The 22,645-nt window shown below is 38.5% G+C and overlaps 1 protein-coding gene across 20 annotated transcripts in view; it reads left to right on the forward strand.

Moving 5' to 3' along the window:
• The window catches only part of ABI3BP (ABI family member 3 binding protein), a 355,065-nt gene that overhangs the window by 227,044 nt on the left and 105,376 nt on the right, over positions 1–22,645 (forward strand). For 9 of the 20 annotated variants that reach the window (XM_083174266.1, XM_083174276.1, XM_083174271.1 and 6 more), the window contains 14 exons: positions 242–301; positions 872–946; positions 6,992–7,066; positions 7,405–7,479; positions 8,012–8,083; positions 9,681–9,752; positions 10,868–10,942; positions 14,096–14,164; positions 14,268–14,342; positions 16,245–16,307; positions 18,349–18,420; positions 21,841–21,894; positions 22,169–22,237; positions 22,368–22,442. In XM_083174266.1, the coding sequence (XP_083030392.1) occupies positions 242–301; positions 872–946; positions 6,992–7,066; positions 7,405–7,479; positions 8,012–8,083; positions 9,681–9,752; positions 10,868–10,942; positions 14,096–14,164; positions 14,268–14,342; positions 16,245–16,307; positions 18,349–18,420; positions 21,841–21,894; positions 22,169–22,237; positions 22,368–22,442 (981 nt within the window). The remainder of the gene's footprint in view (positions 1–241; positions 302–871; positions 947–6,991; positions 7,067–7,404; positions 7,480–8,011; positions 8,084–9,680; positions 9,753–10,867; positions 10,943–14,095; positions 14,165–14,267; positions 14,343–16,244; positions 16,308–18,348; positions 18,421–21,840; positions 21,895–22,168; positions 22,238–22,367; positions 22,443–22,645) is intronic. The other 11 variants (XM_083174267.1, XM_083174270.1, XM_083174285.1 and 8 more) reach the window with 9 other exon arrangements.

Consider the following 22,645-nt stretch of genomic DNA (forward strand, 5'->3'; position numbering starts at 1 on the left):
AGTCTGATAAAGTGCTTTCACAGCCTAACAATATGAATTTGCACTTGACACCGTTAATCTTAGCAATATAAATCCTCTGTATTTTATTACTGGCTTCCAGTAACGCTTCTTCATGCTGCCTCCTAATCTGAAAGATTGAATCATTTTAAAGATAAATACTTTTTCCATTGTACATTCTATCTCATCCATTCTTTTGTCACAACCTCAACTGCACAAGCTAAAACTGATTTATTTATTTTAGCTATTGAAAGACTGGCTACCTACGTGCCAGAGGCAATGACTATCCCACAGAGTTTGTATGGTAAACTTTCGATTTTTTGTTTTTACAAAGTAAATAGAAATAACTTTGTATAGGAAAATATTAATAGTATTGCTATATAGGCAGGGGTTAAAGTGAGGGGGAATGGGGGTGGAACTGAGTTCCACCACCTCTAATGGTGAGGTGGAACATTTTAACCTCCACATTGGCCCTGCACAGTTATTCTCACAGAATAGCATTCTAGTTTACAGGGGGATGGCAAAAACCCTACCACTGGCCCTGTGTAATTAGGTGGCATAGAGAAATGAGTTACCCCACCTCTGCATGACCACTTTAAGCCCTGTATATATGGTATTTCATGAACATGTATGAACTTATGCCGGTATTGTTTTTGCAAAACGGGCATTCGATATCATGGAATGGTTACAAACAACAGGTTGACCAGTTGTCTTTCTTATAGTGTGGCACAGGCCAATAATGAAGAGCTGCTTTTTAGTTGCTTCTACGCATATGCTAGAACTGTAACTGCTTTATGCTAAGAGGGACTTTTAGCATATTTTATTACAAAGGTCAGTTTCATGCTGTAATCCAGTTTGGTGATGGCCTTTTCAGCAGAGGAGAATCCCGCATTCACTGATGCCCCACAAATCACTCGCTTACCCTCTGATCAGCAACAGACCACACTGGGTAAATGTATATTTCTTCTTATTACTGCTGTTCAATGCACTATTTACAGTATTTATAAAATGCCATCTTTGCATTAAGTGCATAGTGTATTGGCATAAAGGAGCAATTATGTCAGGTAAAACCCTCAGCCCTGGTATGAGTATTTCATTAGAGTTTATATATGGTTACATAAAATATATCAAAATAATAACATAAATAACAAATCTGATTTCATAAATATTAAATCATTTCTAACTGTAATGTTTGTCTGCATTATATATTGTTAGTAGGTATCAACATGGTTCCTCTATTACATTCATAGGCAGCAAGGGGTGGAAAGTGGCACACTAGTGTATAGATTAGCTGCTTGTTTCGTTTTTTTTTTTTTACCAGCACTGTAGTAGAAATAGTGGCTCAAATGTAATCTGCAGAAATGAAAAGATAAAGTTGGAATATGCATCAAGCAATAGCAAAATCCCTACAGTGCTAAAGATCTTTCCTGTGAATGGGATTTTCAGTCAGTTACATATACTGTATACACATTGACAAAAGCCAAACGGAAAATAGTTTCTAATTTAAAAATCAGGGAACTGCTAGTTAGATGTGTGACCAGCATTACTATGAATTTTCATAGTACTAATATAAGAAATGTTCTAGTAAAAAATGACAAAACAATCACAATAGAAACAAGGCTTTAGTAATTTCTACATTAATTCATGAATAACTGAATTGTTGTTATGATAATCTGGAGTGAACTTGGAGTTAACACTCTCTCTGACTAGCAGGTCTGCAAGGTGTTGTTTACAGCCTGAATTGTGCTTCTGTGGTCGAGGTGGTGAAGCCACAGCAGCACCTGAGCCTGACTCTAACTCTATTACTATGCCCTGAGTCGGCTGGCACCTGCGGAGGTCTTACCAGTCTTAGACTTCACCACTAATAGCCGCCTTTCCAGGGCAGACTAGCTCCACCTGGTAATTAGGTACCACCTGGTCTTTCACAATGATGCAAAGTCCCAACCAAGTCAGGGTACTGGTAAAATGATAAACTGACTAGAAAACACAAGGATTAAACTAGGCTCTGCACATAAACATGGACAACAACATGCAACCTTGCAGACAATGGCTAAAAACAGGATTTGCCGCCTATCCGCTATAATGCAAATCCATCACAATAAACCAAACAGTAACTATAACCAAGGTTTGCAACCTAACCGCATATGCGACGTCGTCGCATGGCTAGACCAATATCTCTGGCATCTGCTGTGAGACAAACCAGATGCACAAACAAGACAAGTTAGCAAGCATTTACACCTGCATTCTAATTGTCTCCGTGACTCTGTCATGGCACAAGACCTATGGCTCCAGCTGGCGCTGTGACAATACCAATGGCAGATAATAATGAAAGGTGCGACTTCGTCCACAATGTGTGGGAAAGCCGCTGGTGCTCACAACACCTCTGGACAGAACCTGGACACATACAAGATCTCACTACCTGGATGCAATGGTTCTCAGGCACAGGCAGGATCACACAAGATACAAGGCAGGTATGCTTACTGCAATACTCAGAAACAGGCTGAAGCAATCTAGGACATAGCTGCTGCGCTGAGGTCCTAGATTCACAGGTTGGAGTACATAACTAGTAGCTAGGAACTTGCTAGGAGTATAACCGGTAGAGAATTGATTCCCTTCAGTTTTGATTACAGGATGTTATTTTAGCTGCATTGTACCCTTGCGGGCTTGCTACTCTCGCACACTACGGCACGGTGGCTTGCTTCGCTCGCCACAGATTTATATTCCCCCTCCAGGTATGATGGGAAAATTGTCAAGACGGAAGGGGATCTAGACACTACCGAATATAACCATGCACTATGCATCTCTTTGATCAGTTAGTAATCACCAGGAACAAGGAATTCACCAGATAGCAGGAATATCACAGAAGTATCACAGGAATATTACCAGCAGGATTGAGTACTTAGGAGCTTAGAGGCAGCCACACTCAGCACAGACTAAGGCAATGCATGGAAACAAGGCAAAGTGGATTAACCAAAACCTGGAGCACTGATCCAGTAAGTACAAAAGCCACAAAGAACATAAAAACTCTGGATGCTCACGGAAATATGACATGAAAATATAAACAGGATTGAGCCACAGTGGTGGGTCATAATCGTACCCACCTTTTGATGAGGGGTCAAAGGACCCCAATATCCAGACTTACCCAACAAGGATATATCAGAACCTGGAATACTGGTTAAAAGAAACAATAACAAAACAAATCAGAAACAAGCTGTGGCTGCAGCCTGTAACAATTGTACTGTCCATGCATATTGTACTGTGATTGTGCAGATGATGTACACTACAGTTCAAAAGTTTGGGGTCACCCAGGAAATTTCATGTTTTACATGAAAACTGACTTATTTATCAAATGAGTTGCACAGTTAATAGAACATATAGAAAAAGGATTTTTTTAAAATGTTAATAGAACATATAGTCAAGACATTGGCAAGCTTATAAATAATAATTTTTATATAAAATAATAATTTTGTACTTCAAACTTTGCTTTTGTCAAAGAATGCTCCTTTTGCAGCAATTACAGCATTGCTGACCTTTTAGCATTCTAGTTGTTAATTTGTTAATCTGAGGAAATTTCACCCCAAGCTTCCTGAAGCACCTCCCACAAGTTGGATTGGCTTGATGGGCACTTATTGCATACCGTACGGTCAAGCTGCTCCCAGAACAGCTCAATGGGGTTGAGATCTGGTGACTGTGCTGGCCACACCATTACAGACAGAATACAAGCTGCTTACTTTTTCCTTAAAGAGTTTTTGCATACAGTAATTTGGAGATGTGCTTTGGGTCATTGTCCTGTTAGAGAAGGAAATTGGTTCCAATCAAGCGCTGTCCACAGGGTATGGCATAGTAAAATGGAGCGATAGCCTTCCTTATTCAAAATCCCTTTTACCGTGTACAGATCTCCCACGTTACCAACACCAAAGCAGCCCCAGACCATCACATTACCTCCACCGTGCATGACATATGGCCCCAGGCACTCTTCCAGCATCTTTTCAATTGTTCTGCAGTTCACAAATGTTCTTCTGTGTGATCCAAACACCTCACACTTCAATTTGTCTGTCCATAAAACTTTTTTTTTATAATCCTCCTCTGTCCAATCTCTATGTTCTTTTGCCCATATTAATATTTTCTTTTTATTGGCCAGTCTCAGATATGGCTTTTTCCTGGAGTCACCTCTTCACTGTAGATGTTGACACGGGCATTTTGCGGGGACCATTTAATGAAGCTGCCAATTGAGGTCATGTGAAGCCTTTTTCTCAGCAGGGCCTCACACTTCTCTTTCTACTCTGGTTAGAGCTTGTTTGTGCTGTTCTCTGAAGGGAGTAGTACACACTGTAGTAGCCTTCATTTTGAAGAACAACATTAGACTGTTGAGTTTCACATGAAAGTTCTCTTTTTTTTCCTGGCAATTTTGAGAGCATAATCGAACCAACAAATTTGATGCTCCAGATACTCAACTAGCTCAAATGAAGGCCCGTTTCATAACTTCTCTAATGAGCAGAAAGGTTTTCTAATGATCCATTAGTCTTCTAATGCAATGTACCATTAGAACACTGGAGTGATGGTTGCTGGAAATGGGTCTCTATACACCTATGTAGAGATTCCTTTAAAAAAAACAGATGTTTGCAGCTAGTATAGTAATTTAACACATTAACAACGTATAGAGTGTATTTCTAATTAATTTAATGTTATCTTCATTGAAAAAACTGTGCTTTTCTTTCAAAAATAAATAATTTTTTAAGTGAACCCAAACTTTTGAACATTAGTGTATTTTCAGCTTTTGTTGCACATTGCACTTTGTTTTCTTACTATAGTCTTCCACCTCTGTGCTCTGTGGCTATACTGGGCTGTTAATTCTGCCGTTTAGGGGTTGGGTATGGGATTGCAGTGATTAGAGTGTATACCAGATAACCGGGATGTAGGCATTCCGGTTATCTGGTATAGCAGGAACATGGATAAACATGCATTATTTAGTTCTACTGAAACTACACCCAGATCCATCCTCCTGCATATAAAATGTAGCTGTTGCATTTAATATATATATATGTGTGTGTGTGTGTGTGTGTGTGTGTGTGTGTGTGTGTGTGTGTGTGAAGTATGTTTAAATAGACAAATAGACTACTTGATTAAACAAATAGATTTTGCGCACATGAATTGCATTTTAGTTTTTTATTTTAAATAAAGTTCTGATTGGTATGTTTCAGTATGCCTCTGGTTCCCTTCATAAATAAATTTCCGAGCTTGTTGGTGATAAAAAAGCAGTGTTTTGATTTTGTATTTGTTAAGTTTCAAGATCACTTTAATGGCTGAAAGCAGGTGTGTATATCTCATTTGGAGGTTCAAAAAGTCCTGTTTCAGTAAGTCATTATGGGAACAATGGCTTTTTTTGTTCTTAGATATCATAGCAGCATGAGTATGTCTATTGTTACTTCACTTTAAAACCATCAGCATCCCTCTAATTTCAATAAATTCGTAGTGGAATTTGCATATATCATGTAGTTTAAAAAAAATCCTTTCTTACCTTTCTGGAACTTTGCATTGACTTTACTCTATAGAGATTATTTACTAACCCCATCATCAGGCACAATACCATTATGCATGGATGTACAAAATCATTATTTAATAATAGCAATTCATTTGTTCAACTATAAAACTTAAATATTGCTTAGACAATAATAAACTGTAGAGGAAAGGTTTCAATTATTTTAGTGTTCACAAAGATTCCGTAAATATATCAAATTAAATTTGACATATTGGAATAATAGCTTTATTTCAGCAGGGATGTGTCCCATATCTACAGATCTACCCAATGTGAGCTCTAGTAACAGGCAGAGTAGCATTATGGGTAAAGAACCTTTTGTCATTATTGAGTATTCCTCCTTTATAAAACAAATACATTTTGCTTGTTATTAATTGGATGAAATACAAAACATATTCATGAATTCATTAGAGTGATAGCAACTACTGCCTGGGCATTCTTACTGTTAATAGTCAAAAGAAGTTTTCAACTAAAATAAGTCAAACATTTTCAGACTCCAATGGCTTCAAAAATTATTTAATTATCTTTAAAATATGGAAATTAACATAAGGATAACCCAAATCACTAATAGATCTGGCATGCCCATGGTGAGCTTTTATAATTTCCCAGTTGGGACAGAATAATGTAAAAGGACAGTAAATATGTAAAAAGCCACCAATAATTTCTCTAAAATAAATATGTAAGAGATGCAAAACATTTGGTGCTTTAGGATGTCAGTACACATTGAAATACTTGGTTTGAGGTACATGTTGTGGGCTACTATAAGTGTACCAAAAATATATATGGCAACTATGGTGATTAGGCATAAAGATGATGTTTATAGGAGCATATTGCTTGTGTACCATCCAGGGCTGACAGGAGCTTGTCCCTTCATATTTGTCTTTCCATTCATAGACCTTTTATTAACCCCTTCAGGGTAATCCTTAGAATTTTCCAGTCTGTGCTTCAGTGTCCAGACTGGCAAGCCTGGAAAGCTCTTGGGATTGCCACTGCTTAGCGCCGGGCAGCTACGCTGAGCTGATGGCTGAATTCAGCTTCAGTGCTGCCCAGCTCTGGCTGCTCGACAGCGCATCCCCTACATCCCCGCCCCTCCCCAGGCTGTATGACAATGTGTGGCGTACAATGTCACACAGGGTTGCCAGGGGGCAGGGCTGGGTTGCCAGGGGGCAGGGTCGGGTAGCGGCTGACATACTGTAGTGATCAGCGACGCTGCCTGGCCCCGGGACACATCGCTCCCCCTAAAAAAATTGTCCAGTGGGGAGCGCTACCAAAAGAAGAAAAACACTACTGAAGGGGTTAATGTATCAATTTTGTATTATTTTTTTTATTTGGGGGGAATTAAGGGTTCTTCAACAGCATTTCTACTTTTTCTAATACTTATCGTTGTAGTATTTACAACACTGTTTCATTTTCAGTCCTTTTGAAGCCACTTCATTCCGTGATGACTTTTTTCAACAGGAATCCAGCTAAAGCCCATTGATGTGTCACAATTGAGCACAGAATTACCTCTCCAAATACACAGGACAGCTCCTGGTAAAGGCACCTGTTATATTCTACATGCTTTTGCTGGTGTGGTTGGGTTAGATCAGCATTATGCTTTTACTCTGATGCTTTTCGTTTGCTTTTTCATTTTTGGTTCATAAGTTTGACCTCAAAAGGTCTATTTGAATCATACTTAACCATCTCATACATAGAGAATACTTTACTTGAGCTTCAGTTGCCATGAAATTCCTTTCCTCTGTTCTTCTAACTTGTTTTTGCTGCTTGATGTTTTTATTTTAAATAGTGTAATTTTATTTATATTGTACCTGTACAAAAAATAGATGCCACCTAATGTGCAGTACATGTGATTAAGTTATGTTTTTCACCAGGAACGCATTCGATATCCACTTATATGTCAAAAGGGAACACTCGCTTACCTCTCAAAAAGCAAAGTAGAACTTTAGGTAAAGACAAGTATGACTTCCAACTCATCTAATTAACATCTTCCCATTAAGAAATAGTGATTTATTTGTTTAGCCTGATGACTCCCTTCTCCATATGATATCTTGTAAAAAAAAATTGATAACTTTATTTTTTGGTGTCTTATTTATTGTTTGTAAGTGCACAGGTCAGTGAAGGCAGCTATTGGAAAAAATAGCCTCAGTTACTGTATGTTAGTTGTTCATACCAAATTGACAGCCAACATTTTTAACCTGACAGGCTTCTCTCTATGTTGGCACCAAATAATCTAAAAATGCAATAGTACTTCAATAATTAACTTTAATAGTGATGCTTTAAAGACCATTTACTTATTGGCTTCAGCAAAACACCAACGATACCATAACAATAATTGCATTGGAAAAAATTATATCTTGGATGCTTGCCAGTCTCATTCACTATGATAACGCCACTTTTGGTGTAATTTTGCTCCATCATTCTATCCTCCTGTAAAGGAATAAACCTAACGCTCTTGAAAATATTATTGTTTTTTTTTAGCTGCAAATGAGAAGCAGTCTATTTATGTTCCTACTACAGTCTCCAGCTTGGGAAAGCTGCAAACTCACCATGGTAAAACATATTTGTATAATATTTTTTTGTAAATCCTTATAAAAGATTTTTCACAAATTTAAATGTATTCAGTCGTACAATATTTTTCCATGGTTGGGGTGTGGTGAAGCCCCGTGGTGCGGTGCACCCAGAAATTGTATTTATTTTCTGCAGAGGCCCCCATTCTGTCCTTCTTCACTGCTCGTACGCTGACCACCGTGCGTGCTTTGATAAGCAGGGAGGAGGGTTAGTGGATGGCTTGGCATTAAACTGCCTTTCACCCTAACTTTTGGTAGGAAGGCATGTCTACACTAAATACATGAAGTAGTGCTTGTAATTTGAGAGTATACTGTATGTGGAATATAATTCTTAATAAATGAAATTAATATGCTTTTGCATTTAGTACATGAGGCAGTTTGTGCATATTGCTATAATCATTTACATTTATTTGCATGGCATAGCTGTAATTTACCACATCCTGTTTAGCCTTATCACAAAATGTATTAGCAAATAGTTAAGCTAACATGAGTTTCACTGTTCAGGGAATGTCTGTTTACCCTTTAGGCAATAACAGTACTGCTTATGTTGGCTGGTACCATACTTATGGTCTGCTTTATCCTGGTTTATCTCAATCTCATATGGGCACATTCCATTACCGGCTAATCCGCTTTCCACATATGAAAAGGATATTCAATTAAATAGCCTTTTTCCTGTACTAAAAATCGGGGATTAACCCAGGGAACCTCCCTAATTCCATGCAACACTGATAAATGAATGGGGTTTCCTCATGCGTCAACCACCAACTAACATTGAAAAAAAACAAGATTTTATTAGCCGTATGGGATTATAAAGCTGGGTCATCGTGCACTTTAGATTGGGTTACTTTAGTGTGCTGTGTCCTTTGAACTAGTGAAATCCATTGGTATTTGCTTTTTTCCTTTTTTGTTTGTTTGTTTAGATTCACAAATGTGTAAATGGGAACTGTGTAGTAATTAATATGAAGTACATTTTGGAAGACAGAATTTAGCAATTAGAATAGACTACTTCAGTACTAGATTACTATTATTTTTATAGAGCAATGGAGCCATACACATATTAAATACCTCGTAAAGTCGCCAAGCTTCTGTTAATGACCATTTTGGTTGTTACACCCTTAATTACTGTTTTTACATAAATGCATTGGGAGTAATGAGACTGCATCTACTGTAGTTTTAGGGGATTGGTCGGAATCCCGGCATTCAAAATCCCGACCGCGGAAATCCCGACAAGGGCTACGCTCGGCACATTAATTTATTCTCCCTCTATGGGTGTCGTGGACACCCATGGAGAGAGAAAGTGTCGAGATTCCGGCGTCGGGATTTTGAACGCCGGGATTTAAACTGCATCCCAGTTTTAGAATTAACTTATCTTTTCCATGCAATGTACTGCAAAAGTATACAGTACTTTGCTGAGCCAGAAAATATTTTAGTAGGAACTAGGAGTATGTTGTTCTATAGCATATAAAATAATACTGCTGTCACTGTTGTATTGTATATACTAGGCCTTTGGATAACATTATTGGATAGAAATATTTTTTTCTATTTTAGCATGAATCAACTAATATTGATATTTTTTCCAGCTACAACAAGCCAAAATAACCCAGCCAAACAAAGCTTCCTGCCCTCTAAAACCCATACAAAAACCACCACTGGTAATGCTTGTTTTACTTAAACTAGTAGTGTTAGTGCTTCTGTATCATTGCATTCCAGCATTAAACATCATTCATTTCAGCATATGTCTCTGCTTTAAATCACACAATCCACCCATTATACTGAGAAATATCACATCTTGATTGGCGGTCACATTCTTTTCTGCAATAGCATCCATGGAATGATCTTCTAATTAGCCTGGCTCTTTGTATTACAAAATTGCCTACTTGCTGGGTATTCTGTAGTGACACATACCTTGGTAAGAGCAATTATCTTACTTCCTTTTGTGAAGTACAGAAATTGTGGCTGTGTGCTTAAGAATACTTGTATAAGGAAAGAATGAACTGTTACTTTTGCTTCCACACACTGCACTACTGGAGCATTGAGGAAGAGATATCACGTCTAAGGGGCTTCATCACTTGAAGTGAAGTCAGTGGGATCATTTTGAAGCTGTGTACGAGCTGTGGATATGTTAATAGTATGTATATTCAACTGGATATACATAACTGATCTACTCTACTCTCAACCAATTTTATCTGCAACAAAGTATAATACTCATTGAGTGTTATTAATGGTGCTCTAGCCAATAAGGTCCTGACTGTCATGTGTTTGAGAAATTACAGTTGGGAACTGATAGGCTGGATAACTATTTATCATATTGAGGGGCAGATTTATTAAGCTTGGAGAAGAGATAAACTGGAGATAAAGCGGAGAAAAGGTAAAAGGAGATAAAGCACCAGCCAATCCACTCCCAACTGTCTTTTTCAAACACAGCTGATTGGCTGTGCTTTATCTCCTTTTACCTTTTCTCCGCTTTATCTCCAGTTTATCTCTTCTCCAAGCTTAATAAATCTGCCCCAAAATGTTTTAAAACTCATTGAGTGTTACAAAAAAACTCATTGATAAATATGGTCCTTATTCTTTACAAATATCCACAAGCTTGAAAGTCATGACAACCATTGGCTCCAAAAATGCAAAAAAATTATATTTTATTACTTTGATATATCTACCTCACTTGTTTCTAAATAAGCATTTTTCCCTTTGCTACTACAAGCATGTATTTCTCGCAGTTAAAAAGGGGAAAATGAATGTCTGTTTTTTGGAATATTTCTTTCAGCAATCACGGGAGCTCAGCATATTATCACTACACATGAAAACGTTGCTAAGGTCGAAGTTCCACCTTCTCCACCTGGTATATTGTTCTTTATAAGATCACAATATTTAGTTGGGCACTAGGGGGGCAATTTAAGTAGATGCAATAGGGTCGAGCTACTGTTGTAATGTCTTGGAAATGCTGCCAATGTGCTCCCCAGACTTGTGGGTTTCTGTATGTAGTCCTATAGGGTGGCAAAAAAGTCCTAACAGGTACTTATGGAGCACCGCACATACTCAGGGACCCAAATATGTTGTGTATATTTTAATCAACCCCTATATTGAAGTACTGTATAATTTTTTTTTTTATCTAACCATTGTGGCTATTTCTTTGGCCAGAATAATAGTAGTGGTATTGCTATTGAGGTCCCTGCAGGTATATGCAATCTCACGAAGCAAGGAATGGTATTTAATTGTTGATGTGCAGCTTCATAATTCACTGGTAATTATGGTACAGAATCATCTCTATGGGGTGCATGAAAAATCTGAAATGGTGGGGATCATCACAAAAATGTCATTCTACCATTTTGTCATTTACTTATGCACGTCTTAATATGCCAATTTATATGATATTAAGCTATTGAGTATGTGTCTAGATTTACTTAATTCTGTGTCAAACACAGACAACATTTCTAGAGGTAGGTTCCAAATGGTTGGTTGATTTTGGAACAAAAAAACCCTGAAACAGACTTTTTGTAGTCAAGTTGTTTTATTGTAATTAACCTGTATATTAGAGTCCCAAAGGCCAAATGTAACAGCCTATACATTGCAAAAACCAGCAAGATTGCAGTGATTTAAGGGATAGATTTAGCAAAAATGTAAACGACAAAACATGATTTGACATTTATATTATTGCCCCATTTAAATCTACTGACTAACTCATGGGATCATGCCAGTGCTTGAAAATATCAGGCTATTTTATTTTGGGCCTAAGTGTGGTTTATTCACGTTGTTTAAAATGTTATCTATGAAGATTCATGATATCTATGAGATATAGTGAGTAGTTGGAGCAGCTAATGAGTAGTGTTCATGCCAGTCATTTTGTGACTCCAATAGGTCAGTGGCGTAACTATAAATTTTGCTCCCCCCCTGCCAAAAAATTTGTGGCGCCTCCAGTGCTCAGCCAGTGGGCAGCGTCAGGCAGCAGCATATCAGTGCGTCGAGCAGATGCCGCGCCCACACAGACCCCACTGTGGCTGTCTCCCCCAAGCAGCAGCTGAGGCTGCCTTACAGTAGTTACGCCACTGAGATAGGTCTGTCTGTGACACCCCCAACCCCTCCTCATGCTGTAGATGGGCCACTGCCACCTCATTCTAAATGATCTAATCAGGGCAAGTTTTGCAGTGGGAAGGGTTCAAGTCAAATAAGATATGCCAGATCTGTGGGAGTGGGGTATAATCATTTACAGCTTGGCAAATGTATAGTCGATATACAATATTGTGAATATAATGGTTTTTATCTAGTCATTGTATTATACTGTATATTATTATAATGGTTTTTGAGGTTCCCCTATTTGGCTAGTAATATACCATGTATCCAAGTTAATAAGTCTAATTTTCATTCCTTCTATAGTAGGTTGCAACTAAAATGACGTAATAAAAGCTGCTACTGTTCAGGTTAACTGATGGGATGAGAGGAGCTGTGAATTTACAGCGGCTCCATACTGGCCATTTACAGTATCTACACGTTTGCTACATCACTTCTCACATGTAGATTCCGTATTGCAGCTGCAGTTGTGACCTTTACTGTAAATATCAGAAATGGAGCTTAACGTTTTTAGAGTTTTAGGTCTTATGGGCAAATGGACACCCCCCCCCCCTACTGTCTTCCTACTATTGGTCACCATTTAATTTGAAGAATCGTAATGTGGTAGTAACTACATTTATCTATCCGTGGGAAATTCATGGGCACATTTCAGTGGTAATTGCAGGTGTCTGAAATACACCATAGGCAGGTGCTTGTTAAAAGACTCTTGTGCAAAAAAAAAATCTCTTTCGATTATAGTTAATATATACTGTGATTTTACTATATGCTTCCGTATATATATGTTTTTATCATAGCTACGCTATGCATGTAACATCTTAAATTGTGAAAGTGATATCCCTGCAATGATGCAGCTAAGATCTTCTACAGCTATAAAATGGTACTTGAAGTATTATGTACTACACCTAAACATGAATATGAATGCTAGTGAAAGTGAGAATGATTTTGATGTGAGCTGTCAGCAGGGCCGCCATTATGGGGGTGTTATGGGTAGAACTGTCCCTGGCCCTGTCACTCTAGAAGAGGGGAGGGCCGGGCTTATTCCACCCCCGGCCGATGGTAGTCTGCCACCTTCATTTAACAGCGGCAGGTCGCCTGCTGCAGCAGCCCACTGTGCACCTCTTGCCAGCCTCCTTCATTTAATAGCAATTTACATGAACGTCTGTCACCTGGTGCTCGGAGGGGGGAGGCCGCCCTGGCAGTCAGTGTTGAAAGGGGTCATAATAACAGGCTGGGTTCCAAATGTATGGAGGGTATGCTGGACAGGTAACCCTTGTGTTGTTTATTGTTCCCATGCTATGGCATAAAGCTTTTATGACTGTGCATGTTGGAGTCATTACAATGTAACACTTTACTACATGTTTTGGATAACTTTATGCAACATTAAATATAGCGTATATTAATGGTAATCTCTACCCAAAAAACAATAATGTAAGTGTAAGAAACTGATTGTTGATTCACCCTACATTACGACATGGAGTCCCTCCTGGCATCTTTCCTGACATTCAGCATTTGCCATTCACTTTTTGCTGTTATGTCAATGTGAATAGCATTTGCTAGAGCTTGAATCTCATCCATTTTTAACAGATATTCTAGCAAATTCTCTTGATGTTTGCTACCCAAGGAGCTGCAGTTAGAGATGCCCAGTGCCTTAATTCAAGGTGACTGTGCACAATATTTATGTTGCTTCTGTGTGTGCACATACAATATAATAAACAATGTACAGTATGTTATTACTAATTACTTGGTATTTTCTACTTGGTAAACAGGGCACTTTTTGATATTCTCTAGAACTGCCTCAGTTTTCCTTTCACAGGTTAATCCAATTTATGTTCCAGAGTCAACTTTGCTTTCTCCTCCTAACACAAATTCATTCCATCTTCAATTCAACTCCCTGGAAGCTGAGTGTAAATTCTACTCTTTGTTCCAGTTCCAAAAGAAACTGCATCATTTCACCCAAAACCTTTCCCTAGCACTGAAGAACCACTCATGGAAGCTGGTAAAATCATTATCCATTACTAATTAACAGTATTTGTGTTTCTGTGACTGAATTCTCCCCTTCTAACCATATTAATTTCTTGTTTGTTTTAATTTTACCTCAGACAGCACAGAGCCAGACTCTGAAATGTATACTAATGAAGCACCACACACACATGAACCAGAAAAAATTAATTTAGGTAATATCTGTAGACCCTTTTGTGTTTTAAATGAACCAAGGTCTTTTGGTTATGCAGTGCTTGATACATATTCCATTCTGTTTTTTAGAAAAGAGTATCTAGTATTCTAAAGGTACTATATATTGGGTTTTTCAGTTTACTCAAAAGCAGGCCATACAACAGATGTTTTTCAGATTTGGCCATAAACAAAGACATGAATTGCCAAAATGTGGCATGAGTTGGATGTGGTCAACATGTGACTGAATTTTCAGTCCAACTTGACCAACATGTCTAGCCATCTGAGGTTTTCTGGAATTGGTTTTATACTAAAAGGAACATACTGTATATACTGAGATTTGAGTTTAAGGCCCTTGTAGTAATACAATATGAATAGTCCTGCAGGACACATATTCAACAAATAATAATCCCTATGCCCAAATTTGATGAACATAGGTAAGTGTAGTACAGCTGTGGATGTCGTAATTCAGTAAATCGTCAAACCGTCACCACTCAAATTGATGGGCAGTAGTTGATCCACTTGTTCATGAGATTTGCACAGATTCTTACATTGTTACATTCCATTACAATTACAAATTACATATTGTGATGAAATCAAGCAAGCGGTATACTTGTTATGAATGCATAAATATCAAGGCTTTGGTTAGTTATCTATAGAAAAAAACTTGCCCTAATTACATACTATAAATCATTTCTGGAAATCCATTGTGGCACAAAAAAATTACTCACTTCAACAGTATGACAGCTGAATGATGGGAAAGAGCCTTCTCAGCATTTGTAGACTGTTTCTCCAACTGCTGTGGATGGTTGACTGTGAAGCAATGTAGTTTAGTGCCATATATGAGACCACACGTAGAATGCCTGACAAACACATGCTCTTCACTTCTGGACCTTCATGATGTGTTTCTCAGGCAAAAAAAATCTGCTTCCCATGCTGGCCAAATTTGGACAAGAAATGTGTCATGAAGTTGTGGAAGTGAGATGCATGCCTTTTCTGACAGCATTTGGAGAAATATCGATAGAAAAAGGGCACTGATCTACTCTTGATGTGAGTGTTCCTTTACCTGCAGTTTGGCAGTCATCCTGTTGGAGTGAGGACATTTTTTTCCCACAGTTGATTTGCTTTAGTGCACTGGTAATCTTTATTGCCTGCAAGAGGAAGCTATTTCTAACCACTAACCTAAGCCTTTATATTCATGCATTACTAACTAGTACTGTATGCATCTTGCTTGATATAAGTACAACAATGCAGGTTGAGTATCCCTTATCCAAATATCTGTTATCAAAATATTTCAAAATACATAGTCTCTAACATGTACTTTTATTTTTTGCTAAAAGCACTGCTGGGGACATCGGTAACTGGCACTACTGGGGACATCGGTAACTGGCACTACTGGGGACATGATATGTAACTGGCACTAAATATGTGCAAGGACATGACTGTTTCATATTCAGTGCCTGAGATTGTAAACAAACTTTGTTTCAGGTTTTAAAAAATTCTTCTGGCATTTTGGATAAGGAATACTCAACCTGTATATACATTTGTTTTGAAATGTAAGAGTCAGTGTGAGTGACTCTCACCAACCAATGGGCTTATTATGGTCCATCTATTTGAGTGATGACCTTTTTGATGATACCAATTAGCACATTCACAGCTGAGCTACTTTTGTCTTATTATTTTTTTATTTTTTATATATATATATATATATATATATATATATATATTATATAAATATATATATATTATTATTAATTTGCTTTGGCTACATTATTGTTGTTCATGGCCAGCTAGGCTTTGTGACCATGTAGAAAACGTTTTCCCTTTGTTATAGAACTGTTTCTCTTCATTGTCCCAGTGATGTAAATAGGAAGCACAAAGTGGTCATTTAAAGCTTTTATTTTCAGTTTCCGATGATAAAAAAGTTGTTAAGAAGTTTACTTCAACTTCCAAGCCCAAGACCACAACTGGTAAAATTTACTTTTTTTTTTATTTCTGTGCATGTGCTTGTTTAATTAAGCCATTTTTGGGGGGCAGGCATTGCTGAGGGATGGGGTCATTAATGACCAGTTCGCTGAATAGCTTCAACAAAGAACCCACATTTTTGGCTTGTTATCCTCAGTAAGTTTGCTGACAATTTTTAATCTGTGAAACATACTCAACTTTATTGTTGTTCTGCTGGGGCTATTTTCAGATGGTTTGTAAAATACATGTTCATAAACAGACACAAACATAAAGTTATTTTCAAGCTATAGGGGCGTATTCAATGTGTGCTGATATTTCCGTCAGCTGAAATTATTGGCACACATCGGCCTTTTTATTCACATTGTGGCCATTTTTTCACTGCATTGAAACCCATGCAGATGTAACTTTTTAAAAAGTCGAATCTCTAGTGTCGAAAACAGCTGCTGGGTTTTCGAATCCACAGCTGTTTTTAACAAAACACACATAGATTTGGTAATCTTACATGTATTCTGACTGTCTGAATGTTTTTCAACATTTGGTAGATTGAAGTCTGATTGCTGACGTCGAATTGGCCGATATTCTGACTGTCGGAAACAACAATGGGGTCTATTCACGGCCGTGGGTGAGCAGTGACAGCGAGCAGGGCTTCCTGCTCGCTGTCACCGCTCGCCCTGTCCGTATTCAACTCACCCCCCTCATACGCCAATTCCACCTCGCTCCGTTTTTTGAGCGAGGGGGAATCGGCGTATGAGGCTGCAGAAGCAGTGAGACTCACGGCTAAATACAGCAGGTTCGCTGCATTAACCGCAGGTCTCACTGTTTGGTGGAATCCTCATTGTCCTGTGACGGCGAGGATTCCCCCTGGAATGTTGAATAGGGCGAGCGGCAGGCGAGGGGGTAAAACAGCGAGGATCGCTGGTTTTCTGCGATGCTTGCTGTTTAACCCCCTCGCCGGCCGCGGCGACCGTCATTGAATACTACCCATAGAATACCTCCCATAGTGTATTCAACAATATCCATGTCTTATAAAACAACTACTCCTGCTGCTTCCTAGAGATGCATCCACACAGGGAAGTATACTGTACATAATCATCAGAAGGATCATTTGTCATACAGTATATAGAAATGTACTGCTAGCATAAGTGCTTTTATTCTTTGATTATCTTGATTGGTTATGCTTCTTATATAGGCTTATGGCAACTAGAGCAGGCATGGCTGTTTTTTTTCTTTACTAGGGCATGCGCAATGACTCAGTTGCATGGAAAGATTTTTACGTTGTGCAAGAACGCTACACTACAGCTATACGACTGAGCTTTGCACAGTAAATGTAATACAGAGCTTAAATCATTTCAGTAAATAAAGCAACTTTTAAATATTTTTGATCATTGATGCTACCAGTTTTTATGTTCCTTTGCTACTTTGCACTTTCTGTTTCTTAGTATAATATGAAGTGTTTTTTTTTTGGATCATTCCAATATCAACTTAATGTTGCACCTATTCTTTTCTTTTACAGTATCTCTTTTTTTCCCCTAACATTAAGAAGGATTGGGTAATTGTCTTGTCAATGATATTGATGACATTTTTAGAGTAGGTGTAGCTGTGGAGTAGACTGGTTAGTAAAAGAAACTTTGTGTGCTGTATTTCAAGCCAAATAAAAGGTTTAATAAGCAGTAGTGACAGCATTTTGCTTCTGGATCGTGATTGCATTGCGCCTATTTGTTGAGCAAATGTTTCAAATAACTAAGAAGTGTGTTGGCTGATTACAGTCTTTCACCCATAACGTGTAGGTCAGTTATGTATGCATGTTTCTCATTTAACATATTGTATATCATTGTTGCGGGGGTCATTCTCTATGTTCTGTAAACCATCTATCCCCTGGAAAGATTTGCGCTGTATGCTGCTATTCATTATAGCTGTACTACATATTGTGCTTTCAGTCATGTGGCGTGTTTCTTAAGTAAGCTCTTACAGCTTGGCATCAGCTAAGACACGGGCTGTGGATCTTGAGCAGGAACATTACTGATTAAAATCAATATTATTTTACAGCATTAAAGAGAACAAGGGTTTCTCCTGCTGATCCTAAAATTCCATTGCCAGAAGAGACATACCCTACAGCTGGTATAGTAACTGCTTTGTTCATTCAGTTTACACAGAGTATATGAAAATGTATTGTAAAGAAAGTCCCTTCAGAGATTGTATACATGCATCTGAAATACTAAGGTCATAGGACCCATGTTTATTAATCAAATGTATTTCTATATTGTAAAAGCAGCCAGCATACTGTCAGACTGTTGAAGCACACAATAGTGTGTTTTAATTTAATTAATGCATCAGGGATACTAATCTATTTAATGAAAGCCCATAGATAGAAATAATAAATACATTAAGCAGTTTAATGTTCACCATAGTCAATTAACACATGGCAATATTCAGTCCAGCGATTTCTCATTCTGGCATGTACACGGCGGTCTTATAATCTGGCATTTCTTATATGGAAATCCAAAGCAAGATTCCAATATTATATCATGGAACTCCCATACCTTAGGTCCTCACCAAATTTCTCCTATCAGTTCTAGGCACGTCAGTACTCAGTCCTAGGCTTAGATGAAGCAACCCAGTCAGGTGACAAAGAGACTTTTTGTAGGCTAGATGGTGGTGTAGTCAGCCCCGCTGAGAGGGGGGGGGAGCGGCAAGGACGTGCGGTGAGGTAAATGGCTCAAGAGACCCAGGCAAGTACCAGAGCCAGATAGGCACACAATATATGAGCCATGGGGTACATGCCAGCATTATACACATGTACAGTAGTATATACTGCTGGAGATTCGCTGAGTTTTGATAAGAGATGTGCAGAAAAGGTAGCCAGGTGAGATACTGCCTCACCTGCCATAGACTTTTTACTCCAGACTTTTGACTATAAAAATGAATAGAATTATAAAAATAAGATTTTTTTTATATATTCTTTGTATTTTTGGTACTTGTTTCCTAGCACAGCACCCGTCGGGTCCCATCGCATACCATAACTTAAGGTATGCGATGGGACCCGATCAGACCTGACCGACCCGATTTTCGGGTTTTAAAGACCTTCCCATACAATTTAAAAATTGGTCGCATCGCATCCCATTACAATGGCATGCGACGCGACCGTCCCGATTTTACATTGTACCCAATGTTAAATGCCCCCCCCCCCCCCAGACCCGATTTTTAATTGTATACCCACATGATGGTTAATTTTTATGTCAAATGCCCCCCTCCCCTTTGTTAACGCAACGCCACGATAAACATCAACCCGAAGCGTGGCGAGCGCAGTGGTACGCGTCCTCCGACCTTTTCATACCCCCCACTATCCACGTCGGCGTGGAGTTGATTTTATATAGTGTGGCGAACCCGAAGCGTGGCGAGACCCGCGAGGGGATGCGAAATACATGTGAAGTAATGCACGGCCCCTCGCGGGGCTCGTTGCGCTCGCCACGCTTCGACATATTTTATAAATTAGAAACTCTGGCATATACACTAGTATGACAGGAAAGGCTGTGCCTCACCTGCCTCACCCCACCGCATGCCACTGGGGAGCGGGTACTAATTACCTGGGCTTGCTGGAGGGGCCCAGCGGAGGCCCTGGTCTGACCGCCCCTTCCCACTCCATCTCTCCCGAGCAGCACACACCTACAGCATGTGCTGTGCTGACAGCAGGCTCAGCATGAGCTCTCAAGCTGTCTGTGATACGCTCATGCTGAGCCTGAGAGCAGGCTCAGGATGAGTGTATCACAGACAGTTTGAGAGCTCATGCTGAGCCTGCTGTCAGCACAGCACATGCTGTAGGTGTATGCTGAGGGGGGTGACAATAATACTCTCCCTTCGACTTTAAATAGTTTTTTTCACCCCCCTAAATGTTTTGGGGGCATAGCCTAATCGCGGGAGGTGGCCACCCCCCAAAATTTTACCGGGCATGGCACACCTCTTGGCGGCCCTGGGTGTAGTCGCTTCCATGATCATTTCTATAAAACATACGTACTACCTTACATTGTAATAAGCAGCTAAGCAATGGTCAATGCACATACAGTAAGCATGTTCTGCAACTTATAGAAATTAGTCACACAAAACAATTTAAGCATATGTCACAACTCTATCTAACCTCTTGCTACTGCATTGATTTCACACATTTGACAGGAGCATTGTATACAATGTTAACCATTGTATACGGTTTTCCTGTGGTTGCTATTATGGTGTCATTGGTAAACCCTACCACATACTGTAATACTCTTGGGTCAACCCCCTTGTAATAGCTCAGTATATAATACATAATTTCAGGGACCTAGAGGTTAGAACAGCAAAAACAATTAAGTAACTATTCTGTGTGACTTATCTGTACCTTAGCCCAAACCAATGTACACTGCAGGTGGGGCAGTTTTAAAATGTGCTTAGAGATTAAGTTAATTTCCATCAGGAGACAGGACAATCGGGAGTAGAGGTTGTCAGGAAAACTATTTGCATATTCCTGATGCTATTCATTTTCCTTTTTTTTGGGTATTAGAAATCCTAGTGATATCTTGTAAATATCAAGCAGTACGGCCAATCTGGAAGTTTGAATTGATTTTCTCTTACATTTATATGTTTCTTTGATTCTGATGATTTTCGGTCATAAACTTTCATTACACCAAGCAGTATATTAGATTAAAAATCATAACATTTAAAATTATTGAAAGGTAGCAGGTTAATCTGTGAAGTGATGTATTCACTCGAATACCCCTTTCAGATAGAAGCTGGGGCATAGATAATGTTTTTTCAAGGCTTTTGGAATAGGGGATGATCAAAGCCCAGCTTATTACCTACTTGCACACAGATGAAAATGCTGGAGCCAATATTTTTGCGAGCAGGGTCAAATCCCACCAGTTGTATGTAGAGAAAGACCCAGGTTGACCCATCTTTCCCTGTCATATTACCGGGTCCTTTTTCAATCTGAAAGGGGTATGACACTCATCTACATTTGCATATATACATTTTCTGGAGATACAACCATGGACCCAAAAAAGGGTTATGTTTTTTTTGTTTGTTTGCAATTCTTTATGGTTTGGTCTTTTTATGTTTATTTGCTTGTAAATGAGCTTCAGTTTTTTTGTAAATAAAGGCATTTTTAGTTGAAGTCTTTTAGATATATGCCTTAGTCCGAAGGTAGTGGCTGACTATAATCCGACAATATTAAAGTCTGATATAGTAGTAAGTAAAGGAGGATAACACCTGCAGGCAAACGTGGCCTTGAAATACTGTGTACAGTTTTGCTTTCAGACTTGATAGATGAAGTACTGCAAGGTTGGTATAGGCAGCTGGTGCATAGGTGGAAAAGTAAGGAAACTAGTGAGTGGTTTTTGTCTTTGAACGTTCACCTGCTGTAGTAAAGTATCTACCAACTGAACTCAAATTCAGTTTCTGTGGTTTGGGACTTATTACAACCATGTATCATTCAGCTATTATTCCAGCTGGACGTGTCAGTTTCCATGATTTGTCCTAAACATTACTAACAGAAACTTTTATTCCATTCAGTTTTGAAGGACATACAACCAACTAAAATATTTGAAGAAACAACCACCTCTACGGGTAAATAATCTTCTATCATAACATTGTAACCTTTCATTTTGTTTCAGAGGCTTGGGCCAGGTTCTATTTTTTTCCTAGGTTAGTGTATTCCTGGATGAAAATATTATTTTTTATTACGTAGAGTCATGTAGAATGTTTTTCCTTGCCAGGTAACAATCATGTGGCATCATTTTGAAACAGTGTTGTAGGTTATTCAGCTTTGAAATTTACATAGTGATGTAATGATGGAATAATTTAATGAGTTTAGTTTGAGCTCTCACATTTTTATTTCCAGTTCCAACTGAAACACAAAAAATGTCTCCCAAAAAGATCCACATAACAGAAACTCCATCTCTTCCGGCCGGTAAAATATATATTTTTTAAGAACCTCTCTTACATTCAACAGAACATCTTTTTATAGCAAACAGAGTTATAAAATCTGACCCACAGAAGATTGATTTATATTACTAACAATACTTTTTTGTTCCATATAGATCCTAAAACACCCCATCTTGTTCCCCCTGAAGTTTTGGGATTTGACTTTTCTGAGCTTCCTGAGTTACCTTTGGGTAAAGATAAACTGCTGCTTGCTGACATTAATTTCAGTTGGTGAATTGTTTCTAAAGGTGACATACATGCTGTAATTATGTCTTCTCTTTAAGACCTTATTGGGTGCAAATTGCTACTATTTGCTGATCTCAATTAACATCCAAATACGAATATTAAAATGTTATTTGGGACTAGTGAAAAACTGTGGTCAGATGATGAAGTG

The sequence above is a fragment of the Crinia signifera genome, chromosome 2, assembly GCF_055691185.1.
Source record: "Crinia signifera chromosome 2, ASM5569118v1, whole genome shotgun sequence".
Lineage (NCBI taxonomy): Eukaryota > Metazoa > Chordata > Amphibia > Anura > Myobatrachidae > Crinia > Crinia signifera.